We start from the raw sequence: 21,334 nt of genomic DNA on the forward strand, positions 1-21,334 counted from the left end.
TTCTTAAAAAGTAAACCCAGTACACCACACTGTTTTTAAAAATACAAAAAAAATTCTAGAACTCTAAAAACATTCTCGGTGCTATTGCTGTGACCCCAGGTGTCTTTGGTGTAAGTGAGTCTCGGCAGGGGATGAAGATGCGATGGTGCAGTGGTGGTGGTGCGACGGTGGTTGCACATGCTGCTTCTCTGTTTTCCTTTCCACTGACATTCGAATCGTGGGAAACACTTTGCCCTCAAGTTTCCCACAAGATTTTTCTCGCTCGTTGGTGTTATAAGTTATAATCGGAGGTAGCCCGTGTGCGAGTCCCGAGTCCGAGCTCCGAGTTCCGAGCCCTTATGCACATGGCACAGTGGGCCAAACCGATGAAACGCATGCGGGAATTTCGAAGGTGCCTTGCTTGAATGAAGTTTTCAAGGCTTTTCCAACTACGTGGAAATTAAGGTTTACGGATTTTACGCATTCTGCTATCTACTTGCTAGGCAAAGTTTTAGAAATTTTCGTAGGGGGATCGTGGGAATGCGAAGTGTGAGATGTCAGAAATGGGGCTTTCCAGGGCGAGGATGTGTGCAATTTTAGGACTCGCAGGTTTTGAAACCAGTACCTTACGGATTTTACGGGTTTGGTTGCCTGTTCTCAACTTGCTACGGTTAATTTCAGGACCTCTACTAAAAGTCGTGGGAACGTGAATTTTGGAATGTGATTCTTGGGGTTTTACCAAACGGAAGATGCGTGCAATTTTACGACTCGCAGGTTTAAGAGTAAGTGTTTACGGATTTTTCGTTGTCTTTCTACTTGTAAAGAAATTTTTCCTAAACTATGTGCTACGTGGGAAAGGTAAATTTGTTCCTTGGGGTTTTTCTAGGCGTATATGGTCGAAATGTAGGGACTTTTGTGGAAGGTGTTTTCTACTTGCTACGGATAATTTTGTTAGCTGCAACGGTGTGTGGGAACCTGAGTCTTGGAAAAAATTAGGGTTCGTGAAGGTTGCATTTTACAGATTCTCTTGGCATTACAAGTATCCAGATGGGTGATTTAAGAACCATTTTCAACCATTTTTCCATTCGACTTGAACCACTGTAAATCTGACCGAGCTGCTTGTGCGAGTCACGGGTAGTGCTGAAAAAACTACCACCTGCCCTTTATTTTATTTAATTTTTTCTTGTCCATCGTGGGCCCTACACATAACTATAGACCTCTCCCTCGCTCCCTCTCTTGTCAATTATGAATGCTGAATTGTAGCTTCTGTTGAACACTTGGTCCCTGGGTTTTCGGTTCGAATGGGATCGACCATCGCTAAGTGGCATACATATACGCGTATGGTATTCCTGCTCACGTCGGGACATCATCATCGTGGGACCCGGGACCCAGAAAAGGGATGATTGTTCGATGGATCGACGAGGGACATGCAAACTAAATGACTGTACGGCAAATTGACACACACTAAAGATTAAATGTATCGCATTCGTTAACTATATAAACAATATACATTCGTGGCCGGTTTGAGGAACGTTGCAGCGCGCTGGCTGCGACTGCGACTGCGGCTGCGGCAGGAAGTGTGTGTGCACTGCGTGCTGAGAGTGTGCTGCACAACGAGCCGTTACAATTTTCTGGCGACTGTGAGAAAATTTTTCGAACTGCACATGGCCAGCTCCGGGCTCTTGTTGTTTTTTCTACTTTTTATAAAGTAGGGGGCAAGCATTTGGGCACGCATTGGGGTTGGCTTATTGTCAATGCATCGCTTTAATCGCTGCTCCTGCTGCTGCTGCTGGGCAGTCGATGTTGCTGCCGTGTAATTGAATATGTGTGCGCATGCGTGGCACGCCAAACGCGCGACAGACGCGGGCAGCTTAAGACAAAAGCCAAAGGGCCCCAACAGAAGCTTGCTGCACGCCACGCATGCGCAATAAAATCGCATGAAATGCAAAAAAAAAAAAGAAAAGGAATTACAAATATAAAAAAGAGTTAAATTTAAAATTTTTTTTGCCGGGATAAAGCTTGAGAATCGGCGACAGGAAATTATCATTTTGTGCGGAATGACAGGGCGGCGATTATCATTTGCTGCGATTAGCTTTGATGCCCGGATATGCGGGGATGTTGTAAACTTAAGGGGGTTTGGCTCTGATTTGCATTTGGTTTCGTTGGAATTTTAGTTTACGAAAGTGTTCCTTTATAATCTAATCCTATTATGTCCAATTTGATGTATTAAAAAGCGCTTGATTTAATAAGTAGATCTCAATTAGCTACACAGTTGGGCTGCTGAGGGATTTCTCCATTAACAAACTTCAATTAGTTAATGTCGGAAGGTGAATATAAAAAGCTAACAATCGATCTAATTAATGTTCGTTCAAAACATTTTCAAAGAGCTGCTAAGCCGCCTAAAAGATTTGATGAAGCCATACGCTAGGTGATTTTCTTTCAATTAGAATCCAATTGGCTGCTTTTCCTGCTAACGACCCCGTTTCCCACGTATCAAACAGCGATAATTTAAGTGGATTTCTTTTTAATTTATTTGCTTATAAGCTAATAACATTTATACTACACTAACTAGCTTGAGTTCATATCACAAAGGTATTTAATATTCATCATTGGCAACCATTGGAGGTCTCCAACTGGAGAGGATGTCTGAGTGGCATCCTCCGGACTAGTTGGATACTTGTTGCTGGCACGCAATTCGATTCGCACGATCGTTCGTCAGCTCCATTCATTCATCGAATGATATGTTTTGTATTATTCATTCATCCATTCAGTCGCTTTGGTCGCATCTAACTACCGGTTTTTGTTCCATGAAGTTGTGGCTTTGGATGATGTTGCCGCTGTTGTCTTGAGATTGTTGTGCTGCCTGCCGTTGTTGTCATCGATGCTTTGATTTCTTAAGATGTTGCTACTGTTGGCATTGCTGCAATTGTTATAGTTTATGTGGCTGCTACTGTTTCGGCTGTTAATATTCTCGCTTTCTGACAAGGTATTGTTGATTTTATTGGCAACGTTGCGGTTGCTTCGTGGTTTGCCGTTGCTGATGTTGCTGGTGGGCTTGTAGCTTTTTTTTTGAGGTGTAACTGGTTGACATTGCAATTATAATTGCAGTTGGGTGTTTCAACCAAATCATTCCTTGTTATATTGCTGGATTTAATGTTATAGTTTTTGATGTTGAAGATGCTACTAATAATAGTAGTCATTGAGGTTAGCTGCTTCGTCTTTTGTAGTGCAGCTCCTCCTGTTGCAACTAACTATTTACTATAATTGCGGTTGTTGACATGAGAGCAATTTCGTAATCGGATGTTTTGGTTCTCAGCACTGATTCATTTCAGATTTGTCTGGCAGGTGGTGTTCCTTCGTTTGCTGCTACTGCGAGTGCCAGTAGAAGCTGCCCGCTTCCGTCTCCAAGCAGATGACGAGGTGCTCCTCCAATCCCACTTGAGTTGCCCTCAGCATCCTCTCGTTGGCCTGGTTCTGGGCAATCTCCTCCAGGCTATCGTACCGCTGACTGTCGGCATGTGAGCTGTTTTTGCCAAATCGCTGCAGCATTTTGGCCAATAAGTTCTTTACTTTCGACATGATTATGGCAAGAGTGTGGTATCACTTTACGAATAAAAGTTCTTAGCGCGTTGATTCTCGAATTGCAACTGTTGTGGGCTGATGGCAAGTGCCGCGCTTTTATAGCCCGCCAGATAACCACCACCCAAAAGTCCAACCACCCAAAACAACAAGTGCCACATGTGGCGGACACATGTCCACACTCCGCGCAGGAGCAGCAGCAACAGCAGCAGGAACATCATCCCAAGTATCAGCCCAACGTTCGCCTGCCACGCTTTCAGCGCAAGGAACACCGCAGCAAGCTCAACACGTGCAGGATAATCTCGTTTTCCCCCCTCCCCTCACTCCCAGTGCATCCCTTTGGATTTTTGTTTTTTTCTCGAACCATCCTCGTTTTTTTTTTGTCCATTTCAATACAGAATAAATATTGAGAGCGTTGAGCAGTTGTGGTTCCCATGGATAAGGTTCGACAGCAAAGGGCCTTCCTTCCCCTATCCAGAGCGTATATCTCGATTTTTTGAGGCTAGGGGAAAAAGTATCCCACGGTTCGAGTGGCAGCTGTTTGCAATTTAGGCCACAGCCCCGCTCATTTCGTTGCCTTGGTGGTGTTGTTGGTGGTGGTGGTGGTTCCTTGTTGCTGTTGCTGTTGCTGTTGGTGTTGCTGTGCCTGTTGCCCCTTTTGACACATATTGCACTTGCTGATGTTGCTGCTGCTGCTCCTGCCGCTGCTGCCGAGTTGATTCAACTTTGGTTAATTGCTTCGCCCGCCGTTGGGTCACGCGTTGGCTTCCCAATCGCTTTCCACCTGATTGATGTTTGCTTTTGGGCCTGGAAAGCTCGGCGGTGGGCCAAACGCGTGGCGGTGAACAAGTGCTGCTCCTGTTCTGATTGGACGTGGGTTGGTCACGTGTGTGGAGCACCGCAGCATAGTTAATCCTCGCCAGAACAAGGTGCTTTCACTTGTGGTGGCGTCTTCTGATAGTGTTTTAATTCAGCTTATATGGGTTCATAATTCTGAAGTGTTTGTTGACTGTGGGCCTGGGTTTGGGAGTTGGACATTCGGCGGACGAGGGTTGTTCCTCGGCACGAGCTGCAAACGAAGTGGGTTTGAGGTTGATTGCTTGCGGGGAGTCAATTGTGTTTGAATGGTTAGCGATTAGAATGATTGACTGTGTGTTATTGTTATAGAGATACATTTAAAAGGGGTATCTTTTCTGTGGAAAGCACCTTTGAGATAAGTTTTATTGCATAAGATAGGGTAATTAATCAAGTGCTGTAAGTGAGACAATATCTCAAGTTTTGAAATTACCTTATCTCATTTTTTGACGACCTCAATTCATAAAAGCATTAGTAATTATAATTTCATTTGACAGTCAATAAAGGAAATGTAAAAAATGTAGAAGGTGTTCCCCACCCAACTACTTCTTGGGTGTTTTTCCCATGATGGGTATTATAATGCCAGAACAATCGCATTAACACCAGGAAGTGACCATTCTTCACCAAGCTAACTCTGAATTATTCTAAGCATCCCACGGACTGTGGGCTCTGAGCTAATGTCAGCCAACAATTGTCCACTTATCGTCTGGCTAATTTATGGCTGTGCAAACATTTGCCGACGACATTTACCTGACAAACAAACTGGTGGTCCGGCATAAATCCCTCAAAGGATTGGCCCACGAACGGACGACGCAAGTCAGGCGATGGGATCATTGAAATCCATCCAGTGGCTGTCAGTTGGCTGGCCCAACTGCTACTGGGGATTCTCACTCACCTTGGATACGTTAATGATTTGATTGCCCATTGACAGTCCGAATCACCACGTCCCCACGTCCCCGCAACTCCCATTCACCACTTCAATCAATGACAGACGGCTCGTTAAACTTCTTCTGCGGGTGCGTTCGTTCAATTAGCCCATGTCGTAAAGTACAAATAACTATTGCGTACAAGTTCCACGGAACTTGGATGGCAACTCTGGCTCTGGCTGTGTGGCTCTGGGCCCGGCCATAATCATTAAGCCCGCCGACTGGTAGCCGGCAATTTAAATTAAACAATCGTCAATGACGGCGACAAGAGTGAAAAACTAAAGTAAAGCAGGCAGTAATCAGTCGGTTTCTCAGTTCACCAGTCAGTACGGCAGTCAGTCCGGCAGTTATTCAGTCGGGCAGTTAGTCAATCCGTCAGTGCATCAGTCAGTCACACGACGATTGCTACTTGGGCTGATAATAAGCGTCGCGCCGGCGCAATAAATGTGTGCCGACAGATAAATGTGTGTGCCCTCATCTGGTTGTTGCTTCTGTGTATTTACGACCAAGTGGTTGTCTGTGTATGGAGTATCTGTGTCTCGGCGGCTTTCCGTGTATCTGTGCCTGTAATCGTAACCATATAAGCGTCTTAAATGGCAGGTGTGCACATCGCGTGGGAAACACACGACGCGTCTCGAGCGGTTCTCACGATATGAAAATCGAGCAAAACAAACCGAGAGACCCCTTAAGACCCCTAACAACGGTGACAGCCACTTTCTCGGGATTCGAATTGGATTTGGACTGGGGATTGGGGTTAACGTTAAGGGTTGTCGATGGAGTGTGCATGGGGATCGGCCGAACATTGGGTCAGGATTTATGGGGCAGCGATGGTGAAGGGTCCCAAAAAAAAAACCATGACTAGAAAGTGTATTTAAGTGCTTGTTTGTAATGGATTGGATTTTATAATCACTTGCATGGGCAGATAAGGAATCCTTAGAATTTTAAGTACTTTGGATACACCCAATTGATGCCTTATAGTTCCATAGCTATAAATGCTTGCTATCCATAATTTGTTACCGAAATAAAGATTGTGTATGAGAACATGATTACATCAACCTCTAACAACCCATACTTAGTTATGTAGCTGATGTAAAGGATCTAAACGATCCTCCTTCATTCCTTTCAACGATGCAAAGATCAGTAAGCCACAACAAGACAATTACAATTTTACCGAGTTTGATTTTCATTTGCTGGCCCAAACCGAATCAGTTTGTCGCAGACAATTGGGCCCAATTCTGAGCACCACGTTCCCACGTCTTGGCCAGCATTTTACGGTTTAATTGCAGTTACAATGCGTCGCCAGGACCCACACTCCTTGGCTAGACAATTGAAAAAGGAATAAAACACACAATGGGAGCCAAGGAAAGCAGCCTGAAAACTCATTCTTTGCACAACGATTTCGGTTTCCTTTCCCACGCACGCACAGCATAGCAATAAGATTTCCAGATCTTCACGGTGCTCGCAGGTAGCAGGTCCTCCAGCAAGGACCTTCTCCACACTGCTGCTGTTGCTGCTGCTGCTGCTGCTCCTGCGGCTGCTGCGGGTATAAAAGCCGGTGCAGTCGAGGAATCCAGCATCATTCGAGCAGCATCCTGCAAGCAGTTCAGATCAGCTCAGCACATTTCTACAAATCTACCAAAAGAAAAACACAATCACACACTACAAAATGGCACCACAGAGCAACAACACCAACACCGCTTTCGTCTCCAAGACCCAGCACTATTTGAAGGTGAAGAAGCCCCTTTTGGAGCGCCAGCGTCGTGCCCGAATGAACAAGTGTTTGGACACATTGAAGACCCTGGTGGCCGAGTTCCAGGGCGACGATGCCATCCTGCGAATGGACAAGGCCGAGATGCTGGAGGCGGCACTTGTCTTCATGCGCAAACAGGTCGTCAAGCAGCAGGCGCCGGTCTCCCCACTTCCCATGGATAGTTTCAAGAATGGCTACATGAACGCCGTCAGCGAGATCTCCCGTGTGATGGCCTGCACCCCGGCCATGAGTGTGGATGTTGGCAAGACAGTGATGACCCATCTGGGCGTCGAGTTCCAACGCATGCTGCAAGCCGATCAGGTCCAGACTTCAGTGCCAACCTCCACCCCACGCCCGCTCAGTCCCGCCTCCTCGGGATACCACAGCGATAACGAGGACTCCCAATCCGCCGCCAGCCCCAAGCCAGCCGAAGAAACCATGTGGCGCCCTTGGTAAATCATCACCACCAACATCATCAACGACATCGAATCCAGTCTTCCAGCTGAGGAATCTTCTTCAGCACCGACATTGAATCCTGTCTTCCACCAGCAACTTCTGTTGCAACGAATCAAGTCTTCCAATTGAATCGTTAACCATGTGATAACAGCTTTACCTAGATCATAAGCACACCTCAAGCTTTACTAGTTTGTTAAGGATTATGTTTTAAGAGAACACCACAACAGCTTTAATAGTTATTAAGAATAAAAAAACACAAAAACTTAAATACTTTGGTCTATTTATTTACAAAAATTAACAACAAACATCGCTTCTTTCTAACTTTCTAATTGGTTTTGGAGTCTTCGTTTTGCAGATAACTCATTTACCTAATATGATTTATTTGTTTTAGATCTTAAGCAAAAAGAAGACCAGAATTCAGAGAACATTTTTTCTAACAACAATAACTAACTTAACGGCCAAAACTATCATTAATAGATTTTTATGGTTTGAATACAAATAGTTTTAAGAACTTTTTTATAAATATGTTAAAGTTTAGTAAGATTATGAGGTTTTTGATAGCTCTGTTGTATGTTATATACAGATAAGGAAGAGAATAGAATAAAATAAGATTTACAGAACATTTAAATAAAAGTAACTATCTCTTTGTATACAATATGGTGACAATGTCAAGTAAAAGTAATCCTATTCTATGAAGGTAACAGATTTTCAAGAACATTGTCTTGTTCTTCTAAAAGAAGAATATCACCCTTGTTGAGCAATTCATTAGAATAATTCCCCAGTTTTCGTGTAAAAGACACACATTAAGCCGTACCTCCCCCACCTGATGATCGATCTAAACAAGATTCGTGCTTGACAACTCAGCTGCGACCTCCTCGGCGAAGAGTTGAACTCCCCCGGGTCCAAGTAGGAGGTCCTCCGGCCATAAACCCAGTCAAACCCCTGACCAAGCGACGCCCCCGAGGACCGGAGACAAAAAAAAAAAACACAGACCTGTCTACGCCTCGATCAACAGCTTAACACTGTGGTGTTGCACGTGTTGCAAAGTGTTGTCGAATCTGCATACCCCTCGAACCCCCGGACAGGGCTCACATATCGTTTTGGTACTTTTTTTCTTGTTTTTGTCAGCCAGGGGAGGTTCCGGGCCCATCGAGTTAAACCGTCAATTACGACCGCTTTTGTGCCCTGCACGTGCGTGCTGAGTGATGGGCGGGGATCGGAGGAACGGGACTCCTTGAGGCTTGGATCGATGATATCCTAAACCAACATTGACAATGGCCACGGCCACGGCATTCGTGGAACTCGCCTCCCGCATATGCGACACACCATCGCACATACTAATTTGTAAACTAAAAAATAAAAACCAAATATATAAGACATGTCTCGCTGTCTCGTGTCAAGTGCAATGTCTTTGTGTAACTCGATGATCCAAAGGACCCCACATGTGTGGTGCATCACCACACTGATTACTGTCTGTGTTATTTTATCATTACAAAACCAAAGAAACCGCCACGTAGGTCCGCCAGATCGTATTCATACTTAAGTACGGGTTGTACTCTAACACAGTTGGCATTTTAATGAAGTCTTGGGTATATCTTCTATGTTGGAAATGAAACAGTTACTTAATCAACCAAACTTATTATGTACATACATTGAAATTCAAAATAAATTTTTCTTTAATCGTTTTAGAATCTATCATAGCAGTAATTTAAAGTAAGCCTTGATGAAGATAATAATTTATAATGAGTACGATCCATGTACAGCTAAAGCCTTTGTAGAGGTCATCAAGTATTCGTATTATCTCAGTTCCTTAGAACCTCTCCCCGCGACTCCTTGTTATTGTTATGCTTACGCTTGTACACATGGCTCCGACTATATCCCTATAGCTCAGCCCGTCTGTCTAACTCAAGTGCAGATCATCTTTCGTTCTACGGAATTTTTCGCACGCCTCGTTTGATGTTCACGCTGCTGACCACGGAAAACGTAAACGGAAATACCGTAACAGATTCGGGCAGTTAGCACATCCTTCGGCTGGCGTGGGTGTGGAAGGTCCTGTCCGGTGTAACTGGACCTGCGGAAACCGGAGGAGGAGGGAAGACCTCAATGATCGGTGGGCTTTTCCCGCCGACAATCGAACGCACATGTGTGAAATTTTCACGTTCGCAAGTTGATCACGTTGCCCCACTCTGGGTAGATATGGTGGATATATTTGGGTTTTTGGTGGATGGCTAGTTGGATAGGTGGTTCGAGGGACGTGACGGGGCCGCAGTTTCTCGATCGTAACACCCTGCTGTGAGCGAAACGAGGTCGTCACGTGTACAAACACGATCATACCCACCCCCCTTTGAACACTTGGTCGGGAGACAATGGACTGCCAGGGTCAGGTTGATTTTATTTTTATTTTATTTTTTTTTTCTTCTCTTTCTCCGCTTTTGTGTGCGTCGGGCTAATCCACAGTTTTGGAACCTTTAATGATCGAGCTGAGATAAGAAATCAGTGCACGTGTTCGTTCAAAGATTTCCCTGGAAGATAGCAAAGTGATGGAGAAAAAGAAGGCACCACAGTAGTCACCAAAAACCCAGAAAAAAACCACTGCAGGGGCAGCCAAAATTTTAAAGACCCCCAGCGGGGCTTTGGTTTCCCATCCAAATGGTTAACTATTTTTATTTGTTTTGCCCCTGCACGTGGGCACACAATAAAGTGCAGAAAAAACAACGAACACAAAAAAGTAACCATCAGAGGGAAAACTGGGGGCAATGAGTCAACCGAAATAAATAAAGGACCAAAACACAATTAGATCGACACAATCCGTGCATAATAAGGCCGAATAATGCGGTAGCATGAGTCAACCAAAAACGATACGAGGAACTGGGAGAATCGACCATCGACCATCGACATAAAGGTCAGATTCCTAGAAGTAATTCAATAATTTGGGACTGTTGATACAGCAAAGGATATTCAAAAGATTCGAGGCAACTCTTGTTGTGATAAAACACAGAGGATTTTATAGAAATATTCTGCCTCTATATCAAAGATACTTTGTAGCATCGAAAAGAGGAGGGACTTTATTGGAATGGCTTTATCTCTTAATCCCGAAATTTGGCCCAGTTCCCTGTCAGCATTTTGTGTCTTTTAGATGACTTTTTCAGGACTACGGCAAAATGAAGCTGTACAAAAATTAAATTGAGACTTGAGCACGAAAACAATAAAATAACTTTGAATTGGTGTTTTATAAATGTTATAGAAACATTTTAGTTATTACTTTGTGGAATCTTGTTATGTTGTTCCAATGAATTATTTAAAGTCTGAAAACATTTGCATATAATTTTCTTAAGATTTTTTTATTTATGTTTATCTTTAAAAATTTATTCTGTTTTTTTTTTTTAGCAGAAATGCCCTGCAAACAGCTTCGGGCCGATTTTACTCTGATATATATTTAAATATTTTGAGATATCTCCAAAAATTATACCAATTATCGTGCTAAGTGTTTTCTTGCCTTGGTACAGTAATCTTCTTCAAAAGAACAGGATCCAAAAGTATCCACCAATAAAACCAATTATCCCATCCTTTGACCCGCTCATCGATCTATTATAACAACCAACCAGCCAACAAAGGCAACCATATAATCATCATCACCTCCACAGCAGTTCAATAGATCTGAGATCCAGGACGATCTGCTAACGCCAGCCTACAACTTCTCACCGAGGAGTCCTGCTTAATTTGTCCCAACTCACACCGGGTTCCAAATATTTATGGTTAAGTCAGAGGACAATCCATTAAGTACGCCAAAGATATCCAGAGGGAGCCGAGACACAAAAAGCCGAAAGAAATCCTGGGAAACCTTGGCTTCAGCGCCTCACGCGCCATCAACCAACGATCCACAAAAAAAATGAAGTAGAAGGAGCCGCACAAAAAAACAACAGGCGCTCGCTGTGCGTGTGCTCCTCCAACGATGTCCTCGTGATCCTGCTCCTCCTTCCCTCTTACATATTTTGTACCCATCATAATACGAATCGGTCCCCTGCTAATTGTGTGCCATCAGCAACAGAAATTAAAAGCAACTCCTTCGTCGACGATCCTTGTCCTCCATCTCCATCTCGCTCCTTCGGGCAACGCCTCGCCTCCACATACAATTTGATAAATTTCAAATTACAGCGCATTAAATGCTCACAGTTAAGGATTCCTGGTCCCTCATCTGGGATCTGTGTGCCCCCTACTCCGTCAAATTCTCTGGATTGTTTGCCTATTGAGCTATTTTATCTTCTGGTTTCGGGCATTAATTGTTCGCCTCCGTTCGAGCGTTGAAAATTGAAAATATTCTCCCACGTTCTCGAGCTGCACACGTGTTCGAGAAATGGAAAAGGGATTTCCCCCGCCCCCTCGGCTCCATCATCGTCCGTCCCGCTCGCACTGCCTACATAATGAGATAAGTGCACATAAAAACCAAAAGTGATCGGCAGAAAAAGGGAAAAAAACGAATCTCCTTTTCAAAAAGGATCCTTTCGAAGCGAGACTGTGGGAACTGCTAGAAAGTCTCGTTTCTCACGATCCTGCAGCAGGATAAAATTGCCCGCACCTTCAACAGGTGCGAGTGGAGCGGCACGACATGCCGTCACACTCCGACGCACGCAGGTTAATGCCGATGCAGTCCCTTTTCGAAAAACACACCTGCCGTTTTTGTTGTTGCCTCGCCTTGTATCCGCACTGTGTATAGGATTTTTCGGGACACGTATCCTTGTAGTTTCCCACACTCGGTGTTTTGTGACCTGCTCGGCTTCGGGTTTCTCCACGTCCTGGCGAGTATAAAAGGACCCCGGCTCAGAGGATCAGGCATCATTCGAGCTCAACGCTTCGTACAGTACACATCTCAGCTACACAGCAGCTACACACAAAATTCCAAAACACATCATCATGTGCCAGAACAAGATCAACACCAACAACACCATGACCATCAAGTCGAACAAGAAGCTGTCCTACAGCGTGAAGAAACTGCTGCAGAAGATCTTCAAGCAGCAGCAGCGCGTCGAGGAGGAGCAGAATCTGAAGAACGCCCTCAAGGCCAACTCCTTGGAGTCTCTGGAATCCATGGAGAACAGCCGCAACGCCGATCTGGAGTCCGCCTCCATTTGCGCCTCCCTCGAGTCCTGCGAGAACGAGGCCAACGAGCGTCTCTCCCAATCCTGCGAAATCGAGGACTACGAGTTCGAGCAACTGCCCACCGTGCCCGTTCACTTCGTCCGCACCGCTCACGGCACCTTCTTCTGGACCGCCGTCTCCGATCTGCCAGCCGACAACGATCTCGTCGAGCCCCTCTACTGCAGCACCTCCAACGCCATCGCCACCCCCCAGGATCGTTGGGTTCAGGCCTAAGCTAGATCAGCATCCTGCAACCTACATCCTGCAACTATGTCTTCCATTGGATCTCCAGCTTTAATCAACGTCTTCCGTTAATTTTTGACACCATTCCACAAAAATTAACACGCAAGCCGATCAACTCAACTGAAGAGCTTTACAAAAATTGTGATACATTTTACTTAACATTTACAAAAAAATCAAAATATATATACAATTTAAATGAAATCAACCACTGCTTTTTACTTTAAGTCATTGAAAAGTCGTATGAAATGGGGCTTTCTCTAAATCACACATTTGAAATTGGTCATCTTTACCCAAAATTGTGTTACATTTCACCCAAAAGGAATAATTGAATGGGAATTTAAATTCTATGTTACCCCTTATTGTTCCAACAATTTTCCGTTTACAAATCAACACAGAAAATAAATAGGGAGCGAAGTCCTTTCTTAATTGGCATGACTCATTTGAAAAACGAGCGGACCCTAATCCGATTCGATCCTGAACCTTTTTTTCCTGTCTTATTGTTGATCAATTTACCTGCCAGCAGGTAGTGCAGATAGTCGGGGTTGTTTGGCCTGTTGATTTGGACCACAATGCCAACCAGTTCTCGAGCAGGTAGAGAGGATCCGATCCGTTGATTGCCGATCGGATTGGTGGTAAAAACAGGCTCCAATTAGATGATCTGCTTATGGGAATGAATCAGGGAATCAATGTGTTGCATACATTAAAGCTGATGTGTCTTCACGCCAATTAAAGGTAATTTATTGGGGCAGTAAACAACATTGACGGCCTGGGACTAGAAATAGCAGTTTCGGTTAATTTTGCGTTACATTGCTTAGTTTAATTTCAAGATTTAAGTTTCAAGATTTGTCCAACATGTTGCGTTTCAGTACCAAGATATAATATTCGTAGACACAAAGTTTATCTCATTCCCCCATAAGTAAAACGTTGCGTTTTCAATTTAAATCATTTATTTTATTTGGGTACTGTATTTTTGATTCTTCTTTCTCAACTAATCATAAATTAACATTTATAAATTATTTAAAGCTTAAATTAAAGAGAGCGCAACGAGCTAATAAGCTTAGGGAACTTTTGGAGTAGGAAATTAGCGCACTCGAATATATTCACTGATTGATCATCGTACTTTAGTTATATCACAGTTGAAATTAAACAATTAATTTACAAATTACCATTATCGGAACTAAAACTAAAAGTATTTCAAAACCATTTAGAAATCGATTAGACCTCAATTAACTTCGGTTGATATGATTTACTTTGGAAGACAACGGATCTTGTTGCAGAACGGTCAATAGCCATTTTTTGGGTTGCGATTATAACGTTAGTGATATCTTATCCATATTGGGCACGCCCAATTACCAGGGCCTCCAGACGGGCTCAGAGGCGCCGGACTCCTGCGAGCTAACTGACGCCGTCTCGGATAACGCGTTGCCATCGACGGATGTCACATCGATCAGTTCGTCCTTGCTGGTCAGGAAGGAGCTGTAACTAATGGCTGCAGCGGCGGCCGCCGGTCCATATCCTCCCAGCAGCGGGAAGGCTAAGCGGCCCGATGATTGCGGTATTTGCTGCTGCTGCTGGTGTTGTTGCTGTTGCTGCTGCTGGAGCAACTGCGTCTGCAGCTCAATTAGTCGCGTCGATAGGAACTTCATTATCTTGCGGCCAATCTCATCGGTTTGCTGCGTCTGCAGCAGGACCTGGGTAATCTGATCGGCAGCATGCACATAACCGGAGCGAAAGGACTCCACGTGGGCGGTGCTGGTTGAGGTGGGTGGGCTGGCAACACCAGCAACAACTCCCTGCAGCGAGAGACCACCCCGCTGCTTGAGTTTTCTCATGTGATCCACGGTCAGCTCCAGGATGTCCGCCTTCTCCAGCCGGGTGACGTGCTCGCCCTCCTGCTGCAGGCACTCCACCATCAGATCCTTGAGATCGTCCAGACACTTGTTGATCCTGGCTCGCCGTTTGCGCTCCAGCAGCGGCTTCATCACCTTGCGGTACTGATACGTCTTGGACATCTCCATGACCATGATCGATTGGGTAGTTATTTATGTGTTTAAAGGATTGTTCTGTTGCATTTAGTCTCTCAACTGCACATTATCACTTCTGATTTGGGTTGGTTGCATAGATTGGTTGCTTTTTGACGTGTTTGTTGCGCGTGCGTTGCGCGTTCCACCGATTGCGGTGCGTTCGAGTGGCGGCACTTTTACGAAATGAGTGGCAAACTAGTTCCCAGCCCTACTTTTATATGACAGCCCGGCTCTCCCGGCGATCGGGGATCGGGCTCTCCCGGCCACAAAGCTCCCGCATGATCACTCACACACGCTCCCAAGGCACTCGGGCCCAAGATCGAGTTCCACTTCGGCTCTTCTCGGTCGCGGATCGGTAGCGGCGCTCGGCAGCGGCACAAAGAGAGGCTACTGTAGGCCATCGATGGGGGTTGGCCCGTCTGCAGGGGGTACAGTGGAACCATCAGTGTGAAATTATGTAGTTTCTTAATAAGCCTCGACTAGTTGCTGAATGTCTACCCTATTTATCCTATTGTAACAAAATTGTATTATTAAAATAAAAGAATTAATCCTAGTACTTCCAAAGCAATATTTGTCTATACTTTTACTATCCAATGAATAAATTTTTAATTATTTATTTATTACATTTGAATATTACCTTATTTCATTAGGAATTTCTTAATTTTTAAAGAAGACTCTTAAAAGTATGCTATAAAAATTGCATAAACCAAAGGACATTATTACTGCTAGGTGAATATTAGGTACTAAAATAAATAAATTATATAGAACATTGTTATAATTCTTAAAAAGTTAGTAAAACTGTCTAGAAAAGCTTTCTACAAGTTGAAATATTCATTTAACATACACAATTAGCTCTCATATATCCTTTGAGCTCCGAAAAGTATGCTATAAATATGGGCAAACCATCTGAAATTATTTTCCTAAGATCTGTTTATTTAAAGTAATACCATGAACTGGAATATTAGTATTATTAACCGAAACTACTCGACTTCGAACCAAGGTGCATGCAATGGGAGCGAGCGAGAGCGTGCCCCGCCGCAGATACAAATGTATCTGTATCTGCAGCATTGGTGCTCTGGCGCGCGTCGTCTTCAATTGATTGCATGGCCAGAGGGAAACTGAGCAGTCGGCAGTCGACAGTCGGCTTTCGGATTGGATCTCATTCTCGGCGACTGCGCGTGTCTCTCAGCCCGCTCCGGTCCCCCCCCTCCATCCCCCCTCGTCCATGTCATACTTATTGTCAATGATGACAGTGCTCGGCTCCCATTCGCTGTCGAAGTCCGCTGCTCCGCACCGCTCACACCAACAATGAGAATGAGACACGAGGGAGCCTACGAGGCAGTAGCCTATGTGATTGTGGGTCCCATGGTTCAGTGGTTGGGGATGGGTGTGTATGTGTGTGTGTGTGTGTGTGTGCGGTGTGCCTACTTTACGAGACCGTGGGAAACAGATTTGTCGTGTGTTTCCCACACGTTGGACGGATGGCTGGATTGTGATGCGATCCGATGGATTGCTGAAATGTTGTTGCTGTTGCTGCTGGTTGATTTCAAGCGGGTTGACTGCCAGCCCGCCGATGGGGGGCAGTGGGCGAACTGGTGAGGGGTGGCTGGGGGGAGGGGCAGCCTTAACTCGCGCAATTATGTCGCATGCTTGGTTGATGATGATGACTGCGACAACTGCACATGGAAAAATTTTGGGTCTATTTCGATTCGAAGTAATTTCAGTAATAGCAACTTGGCTATTTACAACAGCAACAAGTGAAATATTTATTTTGATATTTTACGCAAATGTAACCAGTATAATTCTTGATAAAATTATTTTTAAAATTTATTGGCATTGCTAAACATTTTTCGCAGTGCACAACCACTACGATGGCTTGGGCTGTGGGTTGACTTTTCGTTGAAGCGTATCGATTTAGTGTAACAGTTTCGCTATCTCGACGCATTGGGGGTTCCGAAAAGAAAGAAATAAAACTGTTTTTGCATAGTCCGATTAGCAAACCCTTCGGCATTTGTCGCCTTTCGTAATAAACTTTAACATCCGGTTGTCGTTCTAAGATTCATTTTTCGCCCGTCCTCCACATATTTTTTTTAATTCGCTGATCTCAGGGCTACTGGTCAGCACAGTGTGTATAAAATGTTGCCTGTTTTTTATGCCCCTTTTTGTTTCGCAGCTGCTGTTGGGCCGACTTTATCACCATGGCAGCAATATGACACTTGTGGTTGGACGCCTCGGAGTTATTTTTTTTGTGGCCGTGCTTTTTGCCTGGCTAAGCATTTCCCATGATGCTGCAGAATCGCTCTGTTTGTTTGTCTTCTGGCCATGACTTCCGTTAGCCGTTTGGCTTGACTTGGCTTGCCTTTCTGCTGACTGGAGCCATAACAATTAAGACTCTCAAGGCATTTCGATGGTTCGCCTTTCAAGATGCCTCAACTTTCAACTCGGCCGGCACACGTGGCGTATGAGTAATGCGAATATGCAAAATAATCAGGCAGACACCGATGGACAGCAATAGAGAGACCGCAAAACCATTTTCGACTAACCTCAATGCACACTAATTGCTTGTCATATATGCACGTCTGTTTGTCTGTCGATGTGTATATAGTTCTGCACAAAACTTGTTGCCATCGCCAGTCGTGTGAACCAAAAGCTTAAAAGCCAAATAGTTGCTGATGGGTAAAGACAGTCTGGACGGGTCATAGAGCAGCGAATTGTCAATGCTCTAATGGGAGATAATAAATTAGGAGAACACTATTCAGTTACTACTGAATAAAACTAAATCTGGAAATACCAGGTGAACAGATATACATAACATGATTAAATAATATCATTTATCAAATCATGGATATTTTCCCGAATATCTTCAAGTGTTCCAAAGACCCACATAAGTGAGAGTATGAGTCGCCTAACACTACCAGAGTCCGTCTCTGAAAGGCACAAGCCCAGGCACAAGCTGGCCTCTGTTGGAGCGGCAATCGCATTCGCGAAGTTGGAGTCGGAGCTGGCTTGGTAGTCGAGCTCCGAGTTGGAGTTTCAGCCGGTGTCCGTGTTGCCAAGTCAGTCGCTTTCAATTTGGCAAACGTGCAGTTCAAAGCCTAGACGCTGATTGGGGGCAAAAGTGCGCGGGATGGCGGGTGGGGGAGAAGGGGAGCTGGTGGTGGTGTTTCAGCCAAGATTAATAGCGGCCAAAGGCAACAGAGTCAAGTCGCGTCGAGAGATCTCTGGTGCGCAAGCGTGCGGTGCACACGCGATTGGCACGAGTTTCGGGCACAAAATATATACGAGTATATGAAGAAAATTAAAACCCGATTCGCAGCTGAGCTGGCCTAACTAGTTATCGCAGCTAACACCGATTGTTGTGCAGTGTGGGAACCTGCGATCCGGCAAGGACTTGTTGCCTGAATGAGGTCACGGCCTCATTAGATCCCCCATACCAATGCGAATGCCCATTGCCATGGCATACCCATACTTATGCCAACCGATTCCCATCCGATGTTTTCCGTTCCCAGTTCGGAGCGTGTGAACCACAACATGTCATAATCCCCTCGTTGCGACTAGTCCCTTTTTAAAATGAACTTATCAGCGCCGGGCTCTGCGAGCCTTGATTATAAATGACAACAAACAGGCGAACAAGTAGCAATAACAGCTGCTCAGCCGAAACAAAAATCACATCGAAAGGAAACAGAAATAACAGCGTCAGCGTCAGCAGAAGCAACAACAATAATAGTGGCCCGAAAAAAGCCGAAAAACCAAGTGAAATTCTTATAAGCCCTTTCCCACACTCGAAGACATCGACATCGAACAACGGCGACGCCTGCGCCTTTTGCCTTTGCCTTTACCATTGCCTTTGCCCTAACCAACCATTGCCGGTTCCCCAGGACGGAAATGCGCAGCGTCTTAGTCCCACGCTCGCAGAAGGGAACAGGTGCTATTCGATGCCCCTTCGACGACGGCTCTGTGGCGAGCCCTAACCCCCAACCACCACCACATCGCCCGAAATCCCTAGCCCCGAAGCCTGAAGACCGGACAACAACCCATGTACTACTGGGCTCCGGGCTCTGGGTACCGTGTGAATGTGAAAACAAAGTCAGTCGTGCATAAATGACGAACAGGCGATGCGCACACTGGTTTCAAGCCATAAAATGCAACAGTATATGAACAAAATAAATAACAACAAAAACACAACATCATGTTTACAATATATACAACATTTTCTTTGTATATTATTATTATATTAATTTTATTATTAAATATTTAATCAAATATAATTCCTTATGATTATCATAATTTTCATATTATAATTTTATCAGGCTATAAAATTAAAGTTCCATTTATATTTGATACCGATTTTCCAACCCGCTTGCACCACTGTGCGGAAACGTGGTCTTCATCTACCTGCAGCCAAAACTCATCAAGCGGCCCTTGTCGATTGTACGTGCATGGGAAAAGTACACACACAGAAGACTGGAGCTTGTGGATTCCTGTTGGAATTTATTTGGGAAATACGCGCACATAAAAAGGCCTTTACTCCTCCCCCGCCTCCTCCAGCGGGCTCACCTCTCACCACCGGCCCGGCTGTGGTTCACTGTTCACTGTTCAGTGTTCTTCTGTGTGTGAGAGTGCACTCAAATTTCGTACGGTGCTTGGGTTATAGCCGCTCGTGAGATCAGCCGGCGTACGATTTCACTCTTGACTGGCCATCGGCAGCGCAGCAACTTCGCCTCATATATAAATATGAGCGACGCCGGCGCAGCAGCATCAGTAAACGACCAGCTCTTGCGAGGTGCGCACACGCAACGCTCGCTGTCCACCACCACAACACAACATTACAGCAAATATCAAGTAAAAGCTCCGCAAAAGCAACGCAGCAATCATGTATCTGGATACGAAAAACCTGACAGCCAGCAGCACTTCAGCGCTGACAGCGGCCACAGCATCGAACACAAAGACAACACGGCGCATGCGCAACGTGTGGAAGCCGTTCAGTCGCCTGCTGAAAGTGGGTGGCAAAGGTCGCACCACCCACCTGACCTTGGCCCATCCCAACAACGTGGATCTCAACAACACACAGCAGCAGCAACAGCAGCAGCAGGAGTTGCTCATTGAAGATGACACCAAGTCAACGCCAGAGGAGTCTATTCACAAGTACGGTCTGGAGCTAAGGCAATTGCCGGAGGAGCAGGAGCAGGAGTCCCTCACCCAGCCGCCCAACACACCCACTTTGATAAGCAGCGTGCATGTGGACAAGTTCAGCGCCCAGAGCTGCGGCAACTGCCAGCATGGACGCAACTGCCAGCACCGACATCACAGCAGCCACAACATCAACCCCAGTAGCAGCAGCAACATGAACATGAACAGCAGCAGCAGTGCAACACAGTTGCCCAGCAATCTCTGGGATCTGCAGTTGCCACTGCAGTACATCAGCACGGATAATGGCACCTTCTTCTGGGCCAACACCCAGGATCGAGTGGACGATGATCTCCTGCACGCCCTGCTCTGCCAGAGCTTCAGTCAGCTGCCCGGAACACTCTGCTAGTTGTACTCCACAAACCCACAATCACCTCACCCCATCACTGGAATAGATCTCATGCTCGTGGGGGTCGTACCCCTAATTATTGTAATTTCATTTATTTATTTCCCTGCGCAATATTAACGTTGTTGATGTGATACTAATTTGCATGTAAAATTAAACATAAACATAATCATTTTGTACAATACAGATGAAGATAACAAGCAAAGGAAATGTTTTATTATTGTTTGGATTTCGGGGGGAAGGAGTCTGATAATAAAAACCAGTGTGTTTTAGGGTTTTATGGTTATTCGAAATGATAGTTCGATTCGTTGTTAATGCGATTTACAACTTGGACCTTCGGTTGCTTTATCGTCAGTGTTCCTTAAACACTTTAAATTATATTGATCCATCATCTTGGGGTAGCAGACTTAAAAAATTGATAATGGCACCTATTCTGCTTTATCATTCTGGGGGATCGGAAAGAAGAACCCGATCTTCTGAAGCACAGACATAACGGAAGAACGAAGATCAGAGCAAAGGATAACGGAAGCAATGTTATGAGTGGAACCTAATGAGCCCTGACAGATGAGCGGTCTGCACAGACGGGTTGGTAAGGCGATCAAAGGAGCTGAAAGGAGTGGTAGATGTGCAAACTGGTATCATCTTGCGGTGAATGTCACGTCGATGCTCCCAGACTATATGTACAAGAATTGAGAGTGATTGCAGGCCCATATCCTGTGTTAATGTCCCCAGTTAGCCACTCAAGTTAATGGGACTGCAAAAATGGACCTCTTCACTGGAAGTAGGCACTTTTTCATGGGTATATCACACTACCAAATCATTGATGAAATTCTGCAGTTAAGCTTTATATGAC

At 45.0% G+C, this 21,334-nt stretch overlaps 5 protein-coding genes across 5 annotated transcripts; 3 read left to right on the plus strand and 2 right to left on the minus strand.

The window, feature by feature from the left end:
• Positions 1 to 2,494: 2,494 nt before the first annotated feature.
• Positions 2,495 to 3,615, minus strand: LOC6538426 (enhancer of split m6 protein). Its single transcript, XM_002098914.3, has one exon. The coding sequence runs from the start codon at positions 3,556 to 3,558 to the stop codon at positions 3,346 to 3,348; it is 213 nt and encodes a 70-aa protein (XP_002098950.1). The 5' UTR covers positions 3,559 to 3,615; the 3' UTR covers positions 2,495 to 3,345.
• Positions 3,616 to 6,907: 3,292 nt separating this feature from the next.
• LOC6538427 (enhancer of split m5 protein) lies at positions 6,908 to 7,813 on the plus strand. Its single transcript, XM_002098915.3, has one exon. The coding sequence runs from the start codon at positions 7,006 to 7,008 to the stop codon at positions 7,543 to 7,545; it is 540 nt and encodes a 179-aa protein (XP_002098951.1). The 5' UTR covers positions 6,908 to 7,005; the 3' UTR covers positions 7,546 to 7,813.
• Positions 7,814 to 12,365: 4,552 nt separating this feature from the next.
• LOC6538428 (enhancer of split m4 protein) lies at positions 12,366 to 13,125 on the plus strand. Its single transcript, XM_002098916.4, has one exon. The coding sequence runs from the start codon at positions 12,457 to 12,459 to the stop codon at positions 12,913 to 12,915; it is 459 nt and encodes a 152-aa protein (XP_002098952.1). The 5' UTR covers positions 12,366 to 12,456; the 3' UTR covers positions 12,916 to 13,125.
• A 766-nt stretch (positions 13,126 to 13,891) lies between these two features.
• Positions 13,892 to 15,146, minus strand: LOC6538429 (enhancer of split m3 protein). The gene has a single exon (XM_002098917.3). It carries the CDS (start codon positions 14,946 to 14,948, stop codon positions 14,274 to 14,276), a length of 675 nt encoding a protein of 224 aa, XP_002098953.1. The 5' UTR covers positions 14,949 to 15,146; the 3' UTR covers positions 13,892 to 14,273.
• Positions 15,147 to 19,692: 4,546 nt separating this feature from the next.
• On the plus strand, positions 19,693 to 20,686 carry LOC6538430 (enhancer of split M2 protein). The gene has a single exon (XM_002098918.4). The coding sequence runs from the start codon at positions 19,822 to 19,824 to the stop codon at positions 20,482 to 20,484; it is 663 nt and encodes a 220-aa protein (XP_002098954.1). The 5' UTR covers positions 19,693 to 19,821; the 3' UTR covers positions 20,485 to 20,686.
• The last annotated feature ends 648 nt before the right edge of the window (positions 20,687 to 21,334 follow it).

Source organism: Drosophila yakuba, chromosome 3R, assembly GCF_016746365.2.
Source record: "Drosophila yakuba strain Tai18E2 chromosome 3R, Prin_Dyak_Tai18E2_2.1, whole genome shotgun sequence".
NCBI classification, from domain to species: Eukaryota; Metazoa; Arthropoda; class Insecta; order Diptera; family Drosophilidae; genus Drosophila; species Drosophila yakuba.